Source organism: Schistocerca serialis, chromosome 2 (assembly GCF_023864345.2).
Source record: "Schistocerca serialis cubense isolate TAMUIC-IGC-003099 chromosome 2, iqSchSeri2.2, whole genome shotgun sequence".
Lineage (NCBI taxonomy): Eukaryota > Metazoa > Arthropoda > Insecta > Orthoptera > Acrididae > Schistocerca > Schistocerca serialis.
The window spans coordinates 508,698,716-508,723,876 of NC_064639.1; the positions used below are offsets into that span (position 1 = coordinate 508,698,716).

Sequence of the window (25,161 nt, forward strand, 5' to 3'; positions counted from 1 at the left end):
AGACATGGCGTAGGTGGTACAAATATGATAAATATCCACGACGCTTCGCGTATTAAAACAAGAGTATCACGAAGTTACATACTACAAGTACGTAACAAAAACAACAAGAGAACCCATGGATGACAGTAAACACAAAAAACGAGAACAAACTGAGCAACAGGTTGTCTCAAACAAAAAGTAAACGTCTACTTCGGCAACTTCTGCAAGGAAATGTAACTGAACAGCACATTACAAACAAGGTTCGCGAAGACTGTGAACTTTGTGAGATTGAGAACTCGTGGAAAGCGTGCAAATGTACAGCATCAACAATCTTTACTTCTAAGTTTCTTATTACGCCAACGTTCTGAAATCGCAAATGATAATTTGATATTCCCTCGTGAAGTTTCTTTGGTGTTTTTCTGCACGGTGTTGTGGTATGACATATCAGCACATGTCATAGGCGGGAAATTGTATTAAATGAGACTCTTATAAAAAATGATACCAATACTTTAATGAAATTTATTAGCCTGTTTACGAAGTGTGCATAACGGTAATTTGTGTCCGGAACAGCAGTGTATATGCTGTGCTTTACGTTAGTTTCAGTAATGCGACTGCGAGACAGATGGCTCAGAAAATCCCTGCATTAGCATTTTAATCATCCGGTGTTATTGGCAGCGTCGCGTGGAGTTACATAAGACAAATCCACTTCGATAAAAGTATTGTTGCAGCATTCTGGACGTCATACAGGGGTTATCAGCAGAACCCTTTGGCCTAGCAGATAGCTGTCAGGACTATCAGCGTGTCGAAAACATCCGCGGGGGGTGTAGTGGACGGCCGTAACTCTTGAGAGGAGAGACTAGTTATTACACGTAACGGAACGGCACAGGCGGTGCCACATTCAGTTGCCCGAGGTTAGTACTTGGTGCCTAATGGTCGTGTGGCAATGTAACACAGCACCCTGGCCAAAGCTTTTCAAACTACTGATCGGTGTTTATTAATCTCTTAACTTGCAGAACTGGTAAGTCAGCAGTAGAGTGAAACCCGCAGCAAACATGAGTGGCGACGCGTCGTTCATGAACCAGACCCTGGGGCAGGCAGACCCGGAGCTGTACGAGATCATTTGCAACGAGAAAGATCGGCAGCGGGCCGGCTTGGAGATGATCGCCTCCGAGAACTTCACTTCGGTGCCCGTGCTGCAGTGCCTCAGCTCGTGCCTGCACAACAAGTACTCGGAGGGCCTGCCCGGACAGAGGTACCGTTTATGTGACACCACACTTTATTCTGGCCTTGTGTTCTAAGAATGGCATTTGGAAAAATACATAGCTCATCCAGTGTTCAGTTAGAGTTTGATATTGGAACTTCCTATACTTCTCACAAAATCTTTGTTGTAGTGACAGACTGATCCGCAGTGTAGCCTGAGGTTCAGGTTACGTCGAAACATGACAGCTTGGCTGTATGTTGGTGAAGTCAATGAATAAAAAAAAAGGAATGTTGCCCAAATAGATTAACCTATAGCGCAGCCTAATGTTTACATTAGCAACATGTTTAAATTTAGTATCTTCAATTTGCTATATTTTATGCACTTTTCACCATAAAAACTAATAAAATAGCAAGGCAAATGCAGAAAATGTATATTAGATAATGGGCAAGACTGACGAGTATTTTGATACCAGTTATGTTCATACAATATACAAAGTACTTAACCGTGAAAAATGCAGTGCGTATCCACTACATAACTCTTGCCCTGTGTTATACTGTGAAAAATGCCATACCTCCTATTAATACACAACACAAATGTAAAAGTGATTAATAAGGCACAGAGTTCTTTCATTCTTTGATGTGCTTGTTGATGGAAAATATAAAATGGAAAACAACCCCCGTAGTAGATCTTTGGGTACGGTTAGACTGAGTTACTTTTGCCATCAGAACCATTTGCAGATGTGGGACAAATAAATCATTCACCGATGACCTGCAGGATAATGTTCTGGGGTTACTTCTCACTTGGTGTAAATTAATCATTGCACAGAAGAAAGGAATTAGAATTTGGTGTCGGGTTGATAAACACCCATACTTCTTACAGACATCTGTTAAGGCAATTGGAAATGGTAACCAGTCTCAGAGTACATGTATTGACAGATGAAATTATTGTTGTCGGCAATAAGTTGCAGTTTGAGAGAAATAGAGATTCTTGTGAACACTACTAAGAGAGGAAACTGATCTGCACTTCTCACTAGTGAATAACTTTGGCACAGAAAGGAGTAAAATACATGATCTTTGATAATCTGCCCAAGGAAATAAAATGTCAAGTAGACAACAGAAGTGTTTTCAGCATAGATTAAAACTCTCTTCTTAAGAACTCATTCTGTATCATAGTGAAATTCTTGAATATATATACTGTAGGCTTAAGGAGGTGGAAGGTAGCCATTTAAAAATACAGTATATTTTAAAAAATTGCCTATGCAATCCTTTGTTAAATTGACACATTACATATAGTAATGTATATCATATATGTGATGTACGGAACACGAAATTAATGAACTATGTAATAAATAAACTACTTAACTATATTTTAGGTGTACTTCCAGGTCACACTGATTTGTAAAGCATTTCCAATACTCCTTTTATTACAGTATGAACACGGCATTAAGGTCCAATTTTCATATAGTAGCTCTCAGTTCATGACTTAGTAGCATCTGGTCTACTTTCTTGTGTAGATATATAAAACATTTATTTATTATTGCTTACAATTTCAATACCTGCTAACTGGAACCAAATGCAGATTGTATTTTTACAAAGCCACAGAAAGTTGGATGTAACTATTATTAATATTCACTTCAATAACTCTGATTTAAGCATTTTTGATAATTAATGAAATTAAGCTTAAAGGAAATAGCAAATTTAGAAAATATTAAATGAATAGGAAAAACACACACAGTCCGTAAACCATAACGATGATTATTTGAACATCTGCACTACCATCAAAGCAGATTACTTACTTTCAGTTCCTAATCTTAACCATGGGGAAACATCATGGTTAAGCAAGACATATTCTTTGGGATGCCCTTGTTGTGGAATTCTACATCTATGACTCATGCGAATGAAGTCTCGAGTGTTAGGGACAGCATGCTAAATCTCCAGAAATGGAGTTCCAGGTGACCAGTACCATCCCAAAAAATTGTGACCCCACCATGCATCAGCCTTGAGATTGCCTGAGAGTTGAGATGGTGTCATCGTCTGTAATCCCAGTGGAGCCAACTAATGGAGGCTAACATATGTACCACCCTGCAACCTGCTGTTGCTGGGAGGCCAAAATAAGCCACATATAATTTTCCATTCATTCCTTCAGTTCTGCCACAGCTGTCCCATTGTTGGTCAAATATTCACTGCTTTTGGTTGTCCTCTTGTGGAAATTAATTTCAGAGTCAGTGAATCCTTGATAATACTAATTCATTGACTCACTCGCAATACGCACTTCAGCATTATCACTTACATTTGGGTTTCTCTTACTCTAAATATTTTCTAAGTTCCCTCCCAGACATTTTATTTCCTGCCTCGTTTATTAGATGCCATTCATCTTTGCCTCTAACACTGTTACTTAGTGTAGCAATGCCTGTCCACAAATCTCTTGTAGGTTAGTCACTCTAGTACAATATGGTCTGGTGTACCAATGTTGCCACACTCACACATATTTATTGGACATTTCTTTATCCCATATAAATATTCAAGGTGTGATTCGTGACCTGTCAGGCAGTGAAACAGGCCTCTAGACGCATTTACATAGCTCATAAAAATGCTCTTCTTGATGTCTTAGAAGTACACCATATACCCTGCAACCTGTTGTGATAGCAACCATGTCTCCTTGCCACTCACATGCTTCACATAATTTTAATTCTTGTTTGGTTATTATTTCCTGACCCATTATTTTTCACACCTTGGGAACATTCCCTTTGCAAAGCCAGTGGAGAGACCTTCCATATCTGACAGTAATATTCATTGTGTATGTGAGTGTTGTCCCATAGGCTCCAGTCAGCCTCAGCAGCACACTCCTGTGTGTGCACCTTAGGACTGACTTGTATGTTATATCATGGTTTGTGTCCAGATGCTGGCAGCAGATCGTATGGCAGTGGTGCAAATTGCATCATGATAGTCTAAGCTGTTATAAAATGATCTTAAAGTCTCGTCAAATTATGCAAAACTTTGGTAGTTTTCTGACATACCCAAGATGTGTGTGTGAATATTACTCCTCTTGTGCATGTGTACACTCAGGTACTTACGTACTCCACTGCATAGTATAAGAGTTCTCCCAATAATCAAAGTAGTATTTTGCGAGTCGGAGGAGCTGGCTTTGAGCAGCAGGTAGGCAGTCTTATTAGCCACAATTTCTAATTTATTATGTGAGGACCACTTTTACATGTGAGCAAGCATTTCACACACTTTTCTTTCCAGCCGGGCTCTAGAGATCTCTGCCACCATAGCCAATATGTCATCAGCATAGGCTATTTCTTCTGACACCTAAGCATGGTCAGAATTGCTAGCAATGGCTTGGGAGTAAGGTCTCAGAAAACTGGTTCATGTATAGACCCCTGCGATCAATCCTTAATAATTCGCTTCACTGATATTGCTTGAAGATGTGCCCCACTCCATGGTGCACCCTTCACAGTAATCTAGGAAGCTCTGGGACAAACATCTTGGGACATGTAATTGTCCTAGGTGGGCAAAAATTGTCGGCAGCCACAGGTTGTCAAATACATGCAAACTGTCAACCAGAATACCTACAACATACTTACTGCTACAGTTGTCCATAACACTGATAGTGCAGTTAATTCCACCATCAACAGATCTGCCTATTCAGAAGCCAAATTGATTCTGGTTGAGGCCACGCAGTTCCCTGTGGAACTAAAGTCCACTGCATAGTGAAAGCTTCTGTACTTTACCCAAGGTGCTCAGAAGACAGAGTGGTCTGTAGCGCTAGGGAACTATTAGATCTCTGTTCATACCCTTCTGGATTATGACTGCTTGTGCATACTTCTGAACAACAGGATTGTTCATTGTCTTAGTGATTGATTCAATAATTCTATAATGAAACAGTTTTTTTCTTTGTGACTTTTTGAAGATCGTCATCATTTTTGATGTTGTAAAGTTTTCAAGCCTTTGGTAACTTTGTGGATGATCCTGCCAATTGAATTGCAGTTGGTAGGTAAATGTACATGGTATAGTGAACAACAAGCATCATTATTGTAGTTTTTGATTTTCAGTATCGTATGTTTGCATGTTCTAGTTCTAGAGGTCATTCATCTCTTTCCTTAATTGTGTTTTGTTTAGGTCTTGTGGATGGTGACCTAGATCATCTTGTTTGTGGAAATGTCAATCCATTAACAAGGAAAGATGATTGCTTGGAACATGTTGTATACTGAAACCAAAGAATTTAGTTATCATCACACAGTATAAAGTCCTAGATGGAGTAACAACAATGAGGACTGATTGTTACTCATCCCATAGTGGAGGCATTGGATCACATATGAACAATGAAAAAGGATGCTAAATAGTAAGCTTTAGGACAAACCCCTTCTTTCGAAATAGAAAACACATTCACAACTCGCTCACATGTGGCCACTGTTTCCATATGCTGGAGCCCAGTGGAGTGCTTGGAGACAGTGGCCGTGTGTGTGTGTGTGTGTGTGTGTGTTTTCTCTATTTCAGAAGGACTTTGTCTGAAAGCTTAATATTTTAGCATCTTCTTCATTGTGCTTATCTGCGACCAATGCCTCCACTACGGGATATTAAACCCAAATATTGGGTTTGCTGCTGTATCCAAAAATGAATATGACATAATGTCCCAGTAGCAGTTTATCCTTTTCTTCTTGTAGTTATTATATTTATTTTCACTAGAGATAATTTCATTAGTTGGCTTTGATGCCCAACGCATTTCGCTTTAATTTTGAGTAATAGCTCCAGTGATTCGTATGATTTCACAATACTTGTTACATGATTTTGTGGTTCTACATATTACTACATCCTCTGTGTGTCAGTAATTTTTTTGCAGCGTTGGTGCGTCTCCTTCGTTGAGTGGTCAGCTGACCTGGGTTCAATTCCTGGCCAGGTCGGAGATGTTCTCCTCTTAGGAGTGGTTGTTGTGTTTTCCTCATCATTTCATCATCATTGATAAGGAGCCCGTCCAGTGTGTCGTCAACTGAAAAGATTTGTAACTCGGTGACCTAAATTCACCGGGTGAGGTCTCCTGGCCATTAATGCCACACAGTTGTATATATACAATTCTGGAATTTGAGGCAGTACTTTCTAGCGGTGTGGTATAATCCCTCGGCATAAAATACGATAGAGGCTATTTCAGCTTTTCCTTGATATTTATAGTAGATTTGTGATTGGGTCCCTGTAATGTTCTTGACCATTGTATCAGTGATGTTCATATCACATGGAACTTCAAACATTAATTTAAAGTTATTATCAGCATTAAGCTGTCTTATGGGAATGCCAGGTTTTGTTAATTCCTACAGTCCAGTTAGAGCTCATCCACTAATCAGAAAAAATATTAAACCCAAATATTGGGTTTGCTGCTGCATCCAAAAATGAATATGACATAATGTCCCAGTAGCACACCTGTCCTCTTTCAGATGACAACTGCAGAGCCTCATTGAACTTATTCATTGGTTGGTTCATTCCTGCATTCATTCGTTCATCCATCATGAATGTGTCATTAACACGAGAGTGCTCAAAAACTCAATGAATATTTCACTTCACTAGCTGAAGACCTCATCCTAGAAACTGTAAAGGACCAGTCCCAAGTTTCTCCAGCAAATTAGTGATCATGAATGCCTCTATGTATGTTAATGAAACAAATTCCAATGAAATTATAAGTAAAATGAAATCCATAAGCAATAAAATGCCATGTGGCCTTGATGAAGTACCTGATTTCATATTAAAAGCATGTGCTCACCACATAGCAAAACCATTGGCAAAAATTTTCATCCTCTCTCTAGAAACTGGTGTCTTTCCAGATGTTCTCAAAATAGCAAAAGTTTCACCGCTGCTGGGAAAAAAAAAAAAAAGTTCTTATGATCAAATATCAAACTACCTAACTGAGTCACAGCCAAATTTCTTCTAAAAATTGTAGAAAAGACTTTTATGATAGGTTTTTAAGTTCCATAAATAAATATTCACCTCTTACTGTACAACAACATGGTTTTAGAAAGTCTAAATCTACACAGACAGCAATTTTTGAATTCTTAGACATAGCTTCAAAATCCCTTGATCAACATAAATTAGGTGCAGGTATTTTTCTTGACCTGTCGAAAGCTTTCGATGTCCTACACCATAACATTCTGCTTGAAAAATTAGAAAGATGAGAAGCAAGAGGTGTAGCACATAGCTGGATTTGTTCGTACCTAAAAAACCGCAGGCAGATGCTATCACTTCAGTACAAATTTAACACTAAGGACAAAACAACTCCTTCCTTTCTAGTGAATTACCAATTAAAAAAAATATATATATGGTGTACTGCAGGGTTCAGTCTTAGGTCCACTCTTCTTGATTTATGTGGATGACTTTGTTGAATAGATGAGTCCCCAAAAAACTATCCTATTTGACAATGACACCAGCATATTGCTTACTGAATCCAGTCCATAAACTTTGCAGTCAACAGCAGAAAGTTCTAACAAGACTTTTTGAGTGGTTCACAAAGAACAGACTCATAGTTCATACTGAAGAAACTGTGTCATTTTTCATTCATTTCCTCCACCTAACCAAATGTTTGTCCAAACATGATTAAAATATTATCCCCTAGAAAATGCACATGTCACAAAATGTTTGGGTTTGTGGGTTCAGCAAGACTTAAAGTGGGACACACACACAAAAATAACTTGTCTAGGAAACACTCAGCTGTGTGCTATGGTGTAAGAATATTAAAGTCTGCAACAAGCAAAGCAACAGTACCACAGGCCTTTTATCCACAGTTCCACTCACTGCTTCAATATTGGATCATTTTCTGGGGACACTCAACACTCAGCATAAAGGTTTTTGGATTGCAAAAAGAGAGCTCTAAGAATAATTTGTGACCTTAAAAAGATGGAGTTCTGTAAATGTCTTTTTTACAGAGCTTGGTTTTCTGAATATTCCAAGCTTGTTCATTTATGAAACTAACTTGTTTAGCAGAGATTACCTCTTGAAAATGGGCAAACTAGTACAAAACAAAAATGTACACAACTATTGTGCCATAGGGATATGAAATATTCACAAAAATATCACAGAGCTATGCTTATCAGAGGAGCATAATTAACATTGATGTAATACTGAACAATAAGATACTGGAGGAAATAAAAATCGCTACATAATCAAAACTTAAAACTGAACTAAAGGCATTTCTAATAAAGCACTGTTTCTATTCTGTAAAAGAATTTCTGAATATATAACAAATAAAGTAACTTAAAAATTAAATTAGAGGAATATGTACCTAATTTTAATTTGCTACTGTTTGCTAAGACTATGTATTACTTCAACTTTTCTTTGACCTGTTCAATATCAATAATTGTACAATTTGTGCTGTACGATGTAACTGGACCAACAAAAAAAATCAGTCATTCATTTATTGTGTTAGGTAGTTCTTGTCATGGAAGAGTACCATCTGAGGTATGAAATAAGTCAGCGTATTCATTAGTAAAGTGAAGCAGCTGTAAAAGCTGGCATAGAAAGTAACTGTCGCCAAACTGCTGTAAACTAATTCTGCATACTAAAGCTTAGTTTAACATAGTAAAATTAATATTGCTATCTTAATACCTGCATGATTTCTTATGGAACTGGGACAGAGCTGGTATATTTTCATAAATGACATGGTATGTGTGCCAGTAAATGCTAGGTCATAAAATAAAGAACAGAAATCCTCAAAAGTATTGATGTAGTCTTGAAAATGAATTAGTAGTTTCAAAACGAATAGGATTTCAACTAGAAAATAAAATATTGTAACTGAAGACATCTTTCTGCTAGCAAAGAGAGCTTTAACTGTTCACTACCATTCCTGATCATAGTCATTGCCACAAAAATGAGTTTAGTGTGCTAGGAAAATAATTATTGTGAATAATATATTTATGAAGATAGTTGATTATATTGACATGTCTTTAAATATCCCCCATTCTGCAGATACTATGGTGGTAATGAGTTCATCGATAAGGTAGAGTTACTCTGCCAGAAGCGTTCGCTGGAGGCATATCGCCTGGACCCGGAGAAGTGGGGCATTAATGTCCAGCCGTACTCGGGCTCTCCTGCCAACTTCGCAGTATACACTGCAATAGTTGAGCCACATGGCAGAATAATGGGTGAGTTCCAGTAGGATTTTATTTAGGATATTTACACATCTAATTGGGCTTATTATTTTGTTAACAAGGTAAATAAATTCCTGTACATGCCTGTGATAATTATGGATGTTTGGTGTATAACTTGTCTAGATTTATAAATAAATTTCTTTATTATGCCATTTCGGCTGCAAACCTAAAAACTCGTAAATCAGTATAATGGTTCTATAGATATTTTAAACACACATTCTACCTTCAGGCACTTACAGATAAAATTATTGTATAATTCATTATTGTACACTATAACAACATTTACTTTCCACATATTGCTGTAAGTTTAGTTCACAAATTTTTTATGTTTTAACAGTTTTCACTTCCAGACTTTATTTATAAATAGTAATATAATATTTTTTCATGTAGTTTTTCTGGGGTTAAGTATCATGTCAGTTGATCGAGCTCTGGCCTCATGCCAATGAGGAAAGGAATTATCCTCAGAAATATGACTTATTTTTATTCTTGGAATGGTCATTGCATTTAACTTTCTAAATAAAGGTTAATCATGTTTTTGTTATGCTGCTGTTTGGATGACCTCCTCCTAGAGTCTAAAAGCTTAGATTAGTTTTTTAGTCTTCAAGAAAAGATTATTTTTCCACTCTGGTAAGCCAGATGTGATTGACTGTTCTTGTCTTTCCACAGTTGCTGCTCCTTTGTGGGATGCACTGAATTAGGATGTCTGTGAGGATCTATTTCTCCCAGCTCTCACTAGGTCTTCCCTGGGAGAGTCCGGTTAAAGTAATCCCAAAGGCTCCTTTGAGGAGCTATCCTCTTCATAGGGTTATACCATGGCAAACACTTTAGTTCAAGGGTCTCCAATAAGCTTGATACTATCTTTGAAAGGTCACAGTGTATTTCCTTCCTCATGCTTACCCAATGAGCTTGTGCTCTGTCTCTAATGACCTCATCAGCAGTAAGAATTTTAACCACAAACTTGCTTCTTTGCTTTCCAGCAGGCTTCTTTCTAATCCTAGCTGTTGTTGGATATCCTCATTCATTATTTTATCAATTTTGTTATGTAGGCAAGAAAAGAGAAATTTTATTTCTTTTGTTTGGAGACTGTTTTTAATCATGGGAGTTTAGTAATGATAAGAAGTAAAGGATAGTCTGTAGGGGGGCCTTTGTGTACCTTGGACCATTAAGGTAGCTATGAAGGCTGTAAGAAACCCTAACTGATCACTAATTCGGTTCTGGGAAAGCCATGCAGGGTACTACTATGTGCTGAGGCATAAAATTGTGCTTCAAGAACAAAAAGGAGCCTCAGATGAAAGAAAAGCACAATAATGTGGAGAAATTATCTCAAGATTTTGTCTTGCACCAGAAACAGTGCCATACTTGTCAAAGCATTAGTACATTATTTGATTGATGTGGGACCATAATGATAAGAAATGGTACAATATTTGTAAGAAGGTAGATTGAAATCTTTCATCTAACCATTTTGTTCAGAAGGCTATGGCCTGCACCATTCTTCAATAGTACTCTAATGACCCTATTGTTATGGAGGCATTGAATGCTAACCAAAGAGAATAAATGGTGTTTCTTTGTTTCCTTATTTCTATGTGAAGGTTTCAATTTTTAATGATGTAGTGTAACATAACTGCAAATGATTTTTTGTGACATGATAATTGGGTGGACATACTACTATGTGGAAAGAGAGGTACAAAGGTTTTAAGCTGTTAACAAACCTATGCACATGCTTCCTTCACAAAGACAGCAGTCAGGTGTCAAGCTAGTTAAAACAGTTACAAATGACGATCTTGAAACCAACAACTGTAAGCATTATGTGTTTTCCAAGTAGCGGACGGAACTGGATAAGGCATTATTTGCATTACATAACATCTCAGTCCTCTGTTTTAGAATGTGGAATGTTTCAGAACTCGAGATGTTTTGGGAATGGTTTTTATAATAGCTTTATGAAGCTTGTCTTAATATCAAGTGTGTAATTTACTGCTTAATATGGAGTTCTTCATTGTGTAGAACACGGGTGTGGTAGTCGAAGCAAAACATATTCATTTGTTGCAGGTTTGGATTTACCTGATGGTGGCCACCTTACACATGGCTACATGACAACTAACAAGAAGATATCCGGAACTTCGATATTTTTTGAATCCATGCCTTACAAAGTAGATCCAGCAACAGGACTGATTGATTATGATAAGCTGGCAGAGACAGCAAGACTGTTCAAACCAAAACTGATCATTGCAGGTGAGTAATTAACAGTTTATCTGTACCCAAGAAGGGAATAAAGATATGTGACACTTTTATTTTTCATGGTTGATTTATGTTAAGCCATGGCTAAAATTTTATTGTGCTTGTCTGTTTAAAAACACCACAACACTAAACACACTTGCTATTGGAGTTTTTTTTATAATGTGAGACTTTCTCATAAAAAATTAACATATAAATATTTCTCATTTTAGTTATGATTTTGGAGTTGCTATTCATAGCTCTTAAGTCTTTCTGGCTTTAAGACAAGCTCAAAACACAGGCAGTGTTGAGACGTAATTGTTTCTCGCGATCTTTTTTCTTTTATCAGCTATTATGTATAAAGTCTTCAGTATTTTTATGATACAGTAGCACTGTAATAATAGATCGTTTGTCTGAACCTCATGCAGTCACTGTCTTTGGTTTGCTCAGAGTAAATGTGCTAAAATGAAACATTGGGTCTGTAGATACAGTTAAATAATTCATTCTCATTAAAAGCATCAGGTTGGCAGACACAATTTAGTAATTAATTACCGTTAACAGCATTAGGTTGGCAGAGTCACACTTGGTTATATTAGCACTTCTCATTCCCACCCACTGGGTGCTGACTACAGCAAGATGAGGCACATGACTTCTGTAAAGAAGCACTTCAGAACCCTGTTGCATCAGCCTGCAGCTGATGTGTGAAACTACATCCAAACTAGACTCGCTGACATGTTGGACAACTATCAGGTGTGTTGGGCGGATAGCTCTCTCATCATTGCTGATTGACTAAGTTGTGACATAAGTCTGAGGGAGAAGAGTGGGGTACACGTTCTCTAGTAGCTTTAGCAGTTCTCATATGAGTAGACTCTTATGTTTTGTGCACCAGTGTGTGTATTTGGATGAGCCAATCAAATTATTTGTTAGCACAGTCATCATGACATGTATAGTCAGTTTTCCCACTCCATACTTGCTGATAAAGCATTTTACTCCAAAACCGTACAACGTGCTTGCTACATTGAATACCCTGGTTCCTGTCAGTAAGTTCCTAAGTAACACCCAGCGTTGTCCTTACTTGTTGGGTAACTGCCAGTCATGTCCCATGCTGTTAGCAGTTTTGCCTTTGCCTTTCCAGCAAAGGAGAAGAGGGTGGTGGCGTAAAGTTTCTGTTCAGCAGACTTTATGCCAGTGTCGTGGATTAAATTCCAAACCTATCAGCATTGTTTCATGGAGTGAGGGCATGTGAAATGCTGATTCGTCCGCTGGATGAGGACATTAAGCATGGTGGCCCCCATGGTGCTATTGGAGAGGAGATTTCACTCTCTCTCTTCTCTCATCTTCTCCAACACAAATATGACTCTACCAAACATTCACACCCATTACAATCATCTGCATGTATCAGATACACTTAACATAAAAGTCTCATGTTTCACAAAGGAAAGGTGCAATGTGCACGGAGGGTAGGCAAAACCCAATTAGGTGGCTGGTGTTCCCTCCAGAGATAAAAAAAATATTTTAGGTGTTGGCCTTGAGTCATATGGGCAGCTGGCTCTGGCCCATTATGTTTGTTTTATGTCACCACTAGCAACAAGAGGCCCAATTTGTCCCCTCAAGTGCAGGGACCTATTGAAACTGGCCCAGTCGTCATTGTCTGCCATCGAGGTCCACCTCCCCTATCTTCTGTTTCTGGAACCCCCCCCAGTTGTTTTAAAATTGTTAGGAGCACCAGCAATTATTTGCATAAGAGGCAATGTTTAGACTTGTCACGTCAGAAACTGCCAGAGCTTTTTTTACCACTCATGGTTTATGCCACTTAAAAGCCACACGCCAAATTTCAGCTGCCAGTACACACTGAAAGTTACATTAAAATTGCAAAAATATTTATTTTCTAGATTAACACTCGGGACTAAGATATGGATAGCCCTGAATTATTATTATTATTATTATTATACTTCCAGTTCACCATTGTGACAATATCCTTAAGTTATAATCACTATAGTCTGATTTAAATCAATTGGCATCTTACATTTAAGGTCCAAAGTCATGACAAATACAGCCATTGCAGCATTCCTCTCTGTGAGGTTTGGTACACATCTGTATAGTAACTCTAAAAATGCCAAAATTTGTTTTTTCTTTAATTAGAGTGGGAGATGTGTTATTTTTAGGTGAAATTTTCCCATCGATTCAATAGCTTCGACTCATCATATTGTGAAAGCTATTGAAGTTGCTGATATAATTTTATTTTGTTGCTTACAATAATAGCTCGCTTAGCAGTGACATGTTGTATTGTATTATGTTTATAGTGTGTAAGCTTCAGAAAAAGTGATATTTTATTGTTGAAATTTGTCTGTATTTAACTTATAACAAATATGAATTTAAAATTCTGGAAGCCATGGTTGATAAAGATGTAGTGTTTTGACACTCCCATCCCCCACCCCTTCCAATACTTTTGTCATGCATTATAAGGCATAGGAAACTTACTGTATTTTATGAACTACAAGATGCACATTAATTTTTAAGCAGTTTTCAAAAAAGTAATGTTTTTACCATTTTTGTTATTAGATTACAAAGCCGGACTAAAAGAAAAAATTCTTAGTTTATTAAACTGGAATGACCTAATTAAATCCCTGAAAATTGTCATCTGAACTTCCTCCTCCTCCTTCTTCTTCTTCTTATTGTTCCTCCCTCCTCCTCCTCCTCCTCCTCCTCCTCCTCCTCCTCATCCTCATCATCATCATCATCATCATCATCATCATCATCATCATCGTCCTCTTCACTGCCATCAAAAAAGTTACTTATGCAGCACTTCTTGAAAGATTTAACAATAATGTCTTGTCTCACTCTAGACCATGATCGTTTTATCCACTGACACACTTGTTTCATTGTAGGTCAATTTAAACCTCCCTTCAGAATGAATTCATGTTGAGTTTCATCCATTTGTTCCATTCGTCTCTCATACACACTTTAAGTGGTTTATTTATTGAGACATCAAGAGGTTGCATTTGTGAAGTATGTCTTCCCGGAATAACAGCAGACTCTGTATTTCCCTGTTTCAAATTCTCTTCCACAGAATTTTTTAAATGACTATTAAAGTGATCTAGTTCAAGGATAGAACTCTTCTTCAATAAAGCATCTGTCCTTCTCTCCCGCACTGTTAATCCATAATTTCATATCAGCCTTGTCTATCCAACACTTGTCGTGTACGTGAATGCCACCACCCTGGCAGTATTTCAGAAGGTTTTGGCATTGTTTTGCACGTGACAATGATCATTAGATTATGTTCAGTACCATCAGCACAACATGAAATGATAACAGTGTAGGCATTTTTTCATATCCTCATGTCATTATCAAGTTGTAACACCTTTCGTGGCAGCAGCTCTATTACTCGCCACATCAAGTCTTGGACAATTTTGTCCATATTCACTATTTGGCTTAGTTCCACACCGTTTTTTTTCCCCCTTCTTTTTATTTATTTTTTTAGTGATGAATAATAAAGCAATGGAAAGATAATATTTTCTCTTCATACTCTTGTGGCATTTTGTGAGATATTTTGGTTTGCATGCTAAGCCCATGATGCTTCATGAACCACCAACTCCATCCTTAAAGTATGTTAAGTGCTAGCTTAGCGAGCGTGTATTTGAATCGTTTTTGTATTAGTTCCAGTGCCATTTTGACAGTGTCTTTGAATCCATTTCAGTAAATCATCTTCTAGTTTTGGCCATTTTTGCATTCAGTCCTCTGTTTGCACATTTGGGCTTCCTCATTCTTATCAGCTTTTCTTTACGACCCCGCCAATCGCGAATAGTTTTTTTCTGTAGGTGAAGGAACCAAATGATGCTCATCTGCTCCATTTCCATGTTCTGCATATGCTATTACTTTCAGTTTACAGCCCACGTCATAATGAATACCTTTCCTTTTTTTTTACATTACAAAACTGGCTAATAACAAAAATATTATACTATAAGAAAATTATTTAATTTATTTTGTAGCTACCAGTTTCGCCACTTCAATGCATCATCTGCAGGCCTGTGTGCATTAAACAGTAATAACAGCAGTATCAACTTATCAGTCATGCAATACAGACACATTAAACAAAATGAGAATCAAGGACAAGACTTTACAAATAAACATTTGATAGAACGAACAGATACATCCATTGTCCCATACCTGAAGTATACCACAACGAATTTCCATTCTATGGATTGTACAACTGTATTATTTATTAATAACTTCTGTGAATAACTATTCCATGATTTTTATTGACCAGTTGGACATGCATTATCTGCACAGCCCTGAAATAACCTACTGAAAGACAAAATAACTGTAGATGATGATAAATGTATGAATAAGGTAACACCTCAGAAACAAGTAAAGTGAAATAACTTGACCTACACATCTGTCAAATTATGAAATGCTGAGTTGTGAAATTTTGAAAGAGACTACAACCTCAGAAAGAAATAAAGTGATATGGATGTCGTATATATACAATTAACGTACAAGATGTGTCAGAGGACCAAAATAAGACCTACCTCAAATCACAACATATGTAGAACATATGAAAAAACCCCACAAGAAACTGTTCATGATGAAAACCATTCATGTGCGGATGCATTCATATATCGTGTACTGCTGTAGAGCAATCAAGCACAAGGACACTAAGTGACCTGTGAGGATGCAGTGCATTATAAAGGATGCCTCGGCAATGTATATACATGAAATATCAGAAAAGCTCGCTGACTAGTTAACAACTCAAAAAGTACTCTTACATATTAAGCATAAGTTAACACAAAGAAATAAAATGAGATCAAAAAAAAAAAAAAAGAAATATAATTATTCATAAATATACTGTAATACGTACATACCTAAGTTTTTTGATGACATTGAAACTAAAAGCCATTATGTTCATGCGATAAAATTTTCAAAGGAAAATAACGGCCATCAACTGTGAACATGTGACAGCAATCTATAAGTTGGCAATACATACACTATTACAACAAAAACACTGCCAATACCATAAGTCGTATGTAGCGAAATTTAAGTGAGGTTAATATAAATCTACGTGAAATTGAAGACCAGTGCAAAACCACTAACTGTGTCACATATGACTAAAATAATTGCATGCTAAAGAGGAGGAAACATTCAAAGATATCTAGTTAAAATTCTAGGGCTAACATACACAGTTCTACCACCAAGCACCTAACTAGAGGCCAATGACAGCAATGTTCACGTCAGCTAGCTTCCTGACCAGCAACCCACTCAAAAAGTACTCATATGTATTAGACACAAGTGAACATGCAAAACATACAATGAAATTTGAATTGCATATACTTATGAGTAAATACACTGTAACCAGTACACATGTTGGTCTTTCAACCACATCAAAACTAAAAACCATTGTATCCATGCAATCCAGTTTCAAAAGAGCCATACTGGCCATACATATCGTCTTAATAGGCAAACCAAATTATCAGTTGACCAGTGAGGAGCCCACACATCAAGCCCATAATTAAATCATAAGTAAATCCTGTATGTGAGTTTGATGTAATACTATGAACATGTCACAGCAATCTGTAAATTGACAATACATCCACTATTAAAACAATAACACTGGCAGTGCCACAGTCCTGTCCAGCAGAACCAGAGTGATGGTAAATGCATACTTACGTAAATTTGGAAATAGGTGCGTAACCACTAAATGTGTCACATACAACTAAAATTATTGCATGTGAAAGAAAGAGAGACCTTTAAAGATATATAGTTGTAATTGTAGTGCTAACACATGACAGCAATGTAAACATCAGCATACTTCAGTACCTGAAAAATCCTGTGAAATACGCTACAAAATATTATTCGCGTGTGAACACAAGTGTCGTCAGATAACCCAAACTAAGTCCAGTAACAATATTATGAGAAGGAAAGTTGCTACTCATCATTTAGTGGAGATGCTGAGTTGCAGATAGTCAAAACAAAAAGACTCTCACAATTAAAGCTTTCGGCCATGGGCCTCAGGCAACTGAAACCACACTGCGAGTAGCAGCACCAGTGCATGATGGGAGTGGCAACTGGGTGGGGATAAGGAGGAGGCTGGGGTGGGGAGGGGGAGGGATAATATGGTGGGCGTGGCGGACGCTGAACTGTTGCAGGTTAGACGGAGGGCAGGGGAGAGGTGGGGAGGGGGAGTGCAGAAAAGGAGAGAAAATTGGTGAAAAGGATCCATATGGCACAGGCCATGAAGCAGTCACTGAAATGAAGGATATCATGTTTGGCAGTGTTTCAGCAACAGGATGGTTCACTTGTTTCTTGGCCACATTTTGTCGGTGGCCATTCGTGCGGACAGACAGCTTGTTGGTTGTATGCCTACATAGAATGCAGCACAGTGGTTGCAACTTAGCTTGTGACCCACATGACTGGTTTCAGAGGTAGCCCTGCCTTTGATGGGATAGGTGATGTTAATGAATGGGCTGGATGTTAATGAATGGGCTGGAGTGGATGGTAGTGGGAGGATGTATGGGACAGGTCTTGAATCTATGTCTATTACAAATGTATGAGCCATGAGGTAGGGATTGGGAGCAGGGGTTGTGTAAATATGGACGAGTATATTGTGTAGATTCCACAGATGGTGGAATACCACTGTGGAAGGGGTGGGAAGGATAGTGGGCAGGACATTTCTCTTTTCAGGCCACGATGAGAGGTAATCGAAAACCTGACGGAGGATGTAATTCAGTTGCTCCAGTCCTGAGTGGTACGGAGTTACAAGGGGAATGCTCCTCTGTGGCCAGGCGGTGGGACTTTGTTGGGTGGTGGGAGACTGGAAAGACAAGGTGCGGGAGATTTGGGAGGATAATTACAGACAGTGAAGGCCTCAGTGAGACTCGGTATATTTCGAGAGGGACTGCTCGTCACTGAGGATGCGACAACCATGGGGGGCTAGGCTGTACGGAAGGAACTTCTTGATATGGAACGGGTGGCAGCTGCCGAAGTGGAGGAGGTATTGCTGGTGGTAAGTAGGTTTGATATGGACAGGGGTACTGATGTAGCCATCTTTGAGGTGGAGGTCAACATCTAAGAAGCGCAGGACCGGGTGAAGGAAATGGGGGAGAAGTTATTGAGGTTCTGGAGGAATGTGGATAGGGTGTCCTCAGCTTCGATCCAGATAGCAAAGATGTCATCAATGAATCTGAACCAGATGAGGGGTTTGGGATTCTGGGTTCTATATGGCGTATTAATAGGTTGGCAGGATGGTGCCATGCAGGAGTCCATAGCTGTACCCCGGATTTGTTTACTTTCCTTCTCATAATATTTTTACATTTCATCGTGGATTTTCCATTTTTTAAATAAGTCCAGTAACAATTATGTCATGAAACAATCAACTACCAATGAGAGTGAGTAAGAGGCAAGTAGTCAATGCTAAAGCTTTCATGAAAGAATGGAAACGTGACCCATAATAGATACTGAGCAAAGGAGCGGTGCAGAAGGGAGAATGAAGAGTTATCCTAACTGTACAGGCTCAAGACAGATTCAAATAGACATCCAACAATCCACAATTACAAATGATGTAGCACTAATAAGATAACAAGCAGAGGCAAAACAATTAAGACGCTTGTCAAGAAAGCATATGTCAGTACCAAAAAGCCCTCCCCCACTTGTATGCCAAATACACACAAAAACACAGAGAACTCTGAGGGACTCACTGCAGTTAATGCTGACGGGGTTGACACAATCCCTGTACATACCGCATCAGTGGCCAGCATAACTGGTGATGCAGACTACCTACAGAAAGTATAAAAAAGTGTATACCAGAGGGTATGACTGAAATAATTATTATTAAATGAATGCCAGAAGTACCTGTAAACTTTGATGTCAGCACTCCAACCGTCAACTACTATCTGACAAGAGAAACATTCAAAATACATCATCCAAAGATGTGTGTCAGCAAATACTCAAAGTCAGACAACATTAAAACTGGCAGTGTGAGAGTATCTCACAATAACAGTAATCAATACAAAAAATTTTGTAACTGAAATATTTAGATAAAAGGATGAAACCCAACAACAGGGTGTATTCAAACTACATGGAAATTCATAATGGTTCACATGAAAACCATGTCAGTCAATTATTTTAGCTGTATTTAACACATTTAGTGGTTATGCACACATTTTCAAGTTTACATAGGTGTGAATTTACCATCACTCTGGTTCTGCTGGACAAAATTGTGACATTGCCAGTGTTGTTGTTGTAATAGTGGCTGTATTGTCAACTTGTAGATTGCTGTGACATGTTCATAGTATTAAATCAAACTCAAATACAGAATTTGCTTAAGATTTAATTATTGGCTTGATGTGTGGGCTTCTCATTGGTCAATTAATAATGTGGCTTATCTTTCACACAATATATATGGCTGTTGTTTTCTTTTGAAATTTTAATTGCATGAATGTAATTGCTTTTGGTTTTAATGTCATCAAAATACTTCAGGTGTGTACTGGTTACCGTACATTCATGAATAACTATATGTTTTTTTAGATCTCATTTTATTTCTTTGTGTTAACTTATGCTTAATATGTAAGAGAACTTTTTGAGTTGTTTGCTAGTCAGAAAGTGTTTCTGATATTTCATGTATATACATTGCTGAGTCATCCTTTATAGTGCACTGCACCCTCACAAGCTACTTAGTGTCCCTATGATTGTTTCACGGCAGTACATGATGCATTTGCACATGAATGTTTTTAATCATGAACAGTTTCTTGTGTGGTTTTTTTTTTTTTTGTATGTTCTACATATGTTGTGATCTGAGGTAGGTCTTATTTTGGTCCTCTGACATGTCTAGGACATATATTGTATGTATACGACATACATATGTCCCTCAGCTGTGTATACTGTGTATAACTTCACGTCTTGTACTTTTACATGACATATGGATCTAATTTCTTCATTTTATTTGTTTCTGAGGTTGTAGTCTCTTTCAAAATTTCAGAACTCAGCATTTCATACTTTGACAGACATATAGGTCATGTTCCTTCGCTTTACTTGTTTCTGAGGTGTTACTACCTTCATACATTTATCATCTTCTACGGTTATTTTCTCTTCTAGTAAGTTATTTCAGGGCTGTGCAGATAATGTATGCCCGACTGGCCAGTAAAAATCGTGGAATAGTTATTCACGGAAGTTATTAATAAATAATACAATGCGTAGGTAGAAATTCGTTGTGGTATTCTTCAGGTATGTGACAATGGGTGTATCTGTTTAGTCTATCAAATGCGTACTGCAAATTCATTTGTAGAGTCTCATCCCTGATTCTCATTTTGTTTAATCTGTTTTTGTGTTGTACAATTGATATGTTGATAATGCTGTCATTTATTCATACAGGTCTGAAGACGGCACGCAGAAGTGCCTAAACTGGTAGTTACAAAAAAAAAAAAAAAAATAGTTCATGAGGATGGCTGTAGGCATTTTATTTGCTTACAGTAGTAAATGGTTGTGATCCTCAAGACCTCCAGTCAAAAGGATGGACTTACAAAAAATATTGTTCTGTTCCCCATAACATAAATCACTTTAAAGTTCACTGGCACTGTAGATGGCACTGACGCATCATATGCTACACAGTGCTCTGTGTTTATGATGACGAAGCGAGAGGGAGTCAGTGTTAGCTAGCGTGTGAATTCCTGGAACTCATGTTGGTTGCATTGGTGCACTGTTACTGCAAATGAATCCAGTGTTGCCAGATAGCGACAGGTTACCCTGGGAATCGAATATACGGCCATTCTTAAGACTTGTGGAAATTTTAAGTCATACACTGGACTTTAATATTAAATTTTGAGTATAAGATATACCTCTATTATGAAGGCAATTTTTCAAAGAAAAAAAGTGCATCCTATAGTCCATACAATATGGTAATGTTACATGAGTCTTCTGCTGTGACAACAGTTCTCTGAGAACCAGCAAGCACACTGCTTTGTGCAGTGGGAGTGACAAGACTGTGGGAGCCAATTACACCAGTACAGCTCTCATTTGTGTATTGGTGGTGGGAGTAGTCCAGCCCACTGGGTATGAAGTGCTGACTAGTTTAAATCCAGTTATGGTATGCTGTCAGGTTTCAAAATCTGATTAAATGTGTGTGGAACTGCACTCTTTCTAACTCTTAATTCGATTTTCTATGAAAACATGGAAGTTTGTCTGTGATGGGGCTATAAGATATTGGTCCTGATATACATAAATAGCACACAGAATTGTACCTGTAAATCATACTTCTGCAACATTTGGAAAAAACAAAGTTAATTTTGATGTGATGGTGCTCTTGTATTTATTTTCATGTACTCTTTACTAATTGGGAAAGAACACTTTGGATAAAATGTAAGTTGTGCTTGCGAGTAGCAGTGGAGTGTTTACCATGCAAACTATTGGGAGCAGTGATAAAACAATGTCACACACAGTGCAAGAATTCAGGGCAGTACACAAGGCAGCTCCATCACACTTCATAATTATTATTGCGTATTTTCCATTTCATGTCGGGACTTGAATTTTGCATACATTGAGATGACAAAAGTCATGGGATGCCTCCTAATATCATGTCGGACCTCCATTTGCCATGCATAGTGCAGCAACTCGATGTAGCTTAGACTCACGAAGTCGTTGGAGGCCCCCTGCAGAAATATTGAGCCAAGCTGCCTCTATAGCCGTCCATAATTGCAAAAGTGCTGCGGGTGCAAATTTTTGTGCACTAACTGCCCTCTCACTTATGTCCCGCAAATATTTGATGGGATTCAGGTAGGGCAATTTGGGTGGCCAAATAATTCTCTCGAATTGTCCAGAATCTGCTTCAGACCAATTGTGACACAGTGACATGGTGATTGTCATCCTTAAACATTCCATTATCATTTGGGAACATGAAGTACATGAATGGCTGCAAATGGTCTCCAAGTAATGGAACGACCATAGCTTCTTGGCATCTGTGTCACACTCGAATCCTACCATCAGCTCTTACCAACTAAAATTGGGACTCGCCTGACCAGGACACGGTTTAGCAATTGTCTAGGTTCCAAATGATATAGTCAAAGTGCTGCAGATGATGTCAAGCTGTTAGCAAAGATGCTCATATTGTCATCTGCTGCCATAGCCCATTAATGTCACATTTCGCCACACTGTCCTAAGGAATATCTAGCTCATACATTCCACATTGATTTCTGTAGTCAATTCATTTAGTGTGCTGGCACTGAAAACTCTAAGCAAACACCACTGCTCTCAGTAGTTTAGTGAAGGCTGTTGGCCACTGCATTGACCTCTGTAAGATGTAATGCTTGAAATTTGGTATTGTCTGCACACTGTTGGCACAGTAGACCTCAGAATATAGAATGCCCAAAGATTTCGGAACTTGAATGTTCCATGCGTCTAGTTCCAACTACCATCTGGCATTCAAAGTCTGATAATTCCCGTCATGCGGCCATAATCATGTTGGAAATCCATTCACATGAATCAGCCTACTATAAATGGTAGCACTGCTGATGCTCTGCCTTTTTATACCTTGTGCACATGATGCTACCGCAGAAGAGCTTTCTATGTGATGTGTCTGAGCATTCTCTTGTTAGAAACAAACTGCCACAGAAGAGTTGTATGTACTTGCTTTTTCTATGCGAAATAAAGCCTTTTAATGTAACCTAGTTTACACTATATGAACTTATTACATCAAGTATCATGTAAAAATTTCAGGTATTAGTTGTTATTCGCGCTGTCTGGATTACAAGCGTTTCCGACAAATTGCTGATGAAAATGGAGCATACCTTATGGCTGACATGGCTCATGTGTCGGGGTTGGTTGCTGCTGGACTTATACCGAGTCCATTTGAGTTCAGTGATATTGTCACAACCACCACTCACAAGACACTGAGGGGTCCTAGAGCTGGCATAATCTTCTTCAGGAAAGGTAAGATGCTAAATTTTTTAATATTAAGGGGAAAAGATGAAACTAGTACATACCGTATTTAAAAATTCTTAATTTTCGAATGTTAAGGGAAAAAGAAGAAACTTGTACATTTACACGAATCTAAGCTGCACTATTTTTCCGGTTTTTGTCATCCAAATAACTGCCTGTGGCTTAGAATAGAGTGCAAAGTAAACGGAAGTTCTGAAAAATGTTGGTAGGTGCCGCCACAACTAACTTCTGCCATTGAATATATGTAGCACTACACAGGCATGATTTGCAGGCACAAAGATAAATACTGGCACCAAAATCTCCGCATCAGTAAATAAATTAAAAAAAAAAAGGTAGAAGAAGAGCTTTTTTTCTCTGCCCCGAGTTTCGACCACTGCATTTTCATACAATATCCAACGAAGTAAATAGAAGTTCCATATTGTTAATCTTCGAAAGTAGCAGCCTTTCAAATATTCGTAGCAACACAATTAAATTTCTTTACACAAAAATACCAACAATGCACAAGGCTTTAGGATTGTTGCACAAGTTGATGTACTGGGGCCCATTAAGATTTCACGTAGCGGCACCTATTGCTTCGTGGAGTTTTGTGAAGTGCTTGTTGGTGTTAGTGAACCATAATGAAGTGCTTTCATTATAGTGCCAAATTCAAGATGGGAGTTATTTGTTTTGCAGAACGAAGTTCTAATAGTGCTGCAGGTCTGTGATACGGGATTGATGAGAGCAGTGTCAGGCGATGGCGACTGCAGAGAGACAAATTATTTGTATGTTCAAGTAGCAGGAAAACATTTAGTGGGCCAAAGTGTGGCCGATAGGCGCTAGAAGTGATTTTAAATGAATTTATCAAGGAACAGCGTCAGAAATTCCTGCCTGTGAACGCCGAAGTTATAAAAATTAAGGCATATGAAATTGCTAGAGAGCAAAAAATTGGAAATTTTAAGGCTAGTCGCAGGTGGATTGTTCTGTTTATGAAGTGCTGGGGTTTTTCACTTTGGAGTTGAACTTCAGTTGCACAGAAGCTGCCAAAAAATTACGAAGAAAAACTTGTGGAATTTCAGCGTTTCATAATTAGGTCGCGCACAGAAAAGCAATACCTTCTTGGTCAGATAAGAAATGATGACCAAACTCCCATATATTTTGACATGCTGTCAAATCTACTATGAAAATCTGACTGGCAAGACTGTTTGAGATGTATGTCAATATGGCCAACTTTTATGAATAGTGAATCACATGCAGTATTCTCGTCACCATAAGATTAATATGAAAGTAAACATTATGCTGTGTATTCTTTACTGTTTGCTGCTATCTCATTTAAATCCTGTCTGCCTAATAAACTACGAAACTAGACTGAGACAACAGCAGAGGCGGAAGAATATACATATAACGTCATCTTTATATTCGTATTATTCTTATGCTGAATAGTGATGCAGTAAGAAATGAAGCACGGCAACCGACTAGATTTTTAAATCTAAGATGACTCTTAATTTCTATGCAGAATGTAATGTACTAAAGAAGCATCTGGAAAGATTTTCAAACGGAGAAAAATTTTCACTAAACTCTCGTTCAGAACATCTTCTATCATAAGCAGTCTATTATTTGGTTCTTGTTGATCATTATCAAAGAAACCAGCAATGTAAGTAACAACAAATAGCAGTCTCTTGCCATTGTTTCGCTAATCAGACAATTCCTTTTTTTTTTTTTAATTTTATTTTTATTTTTTTAT

The 25,161-nt window shown here is 38.0% G+C and overlaps 1 protein-coding gene across 1 annotated transcript in view; it reads left to right on the forward strand.

Moving 5' to 3' along the window:
- Positions 1-494: 494 nt before the first annotated feature.
- Positions 495-25,161, forward strand: part of LOC126457475 (serine hydroxymethyltransferase) — a 35,285-nt gene continuing 10,618 nt past the window's right edge. Inside the window, exons 1-5 of the mRNA XM_050093769.1 lie at positions 495-890; positions 993-1,231; positions 9,127-9,302; positions 11,355-11,537; positions 23,220-23,432. Coding sequence (XP_049949726.1) covers positions 1,032-1,231; positions 9,127-9,302; positions 11,355-11,537; positions 23,220-23,432 — 772 coding nt within the window. The 5' untranslated portion in view covers positions 495-890; positions 993-1,031. The remainder of the gene's footprint in view (positions 891-992; positions 1,232-9,126; positions 9,303-11,354; positions 11,538-23,219; positions 23,433-25,161) is intronic.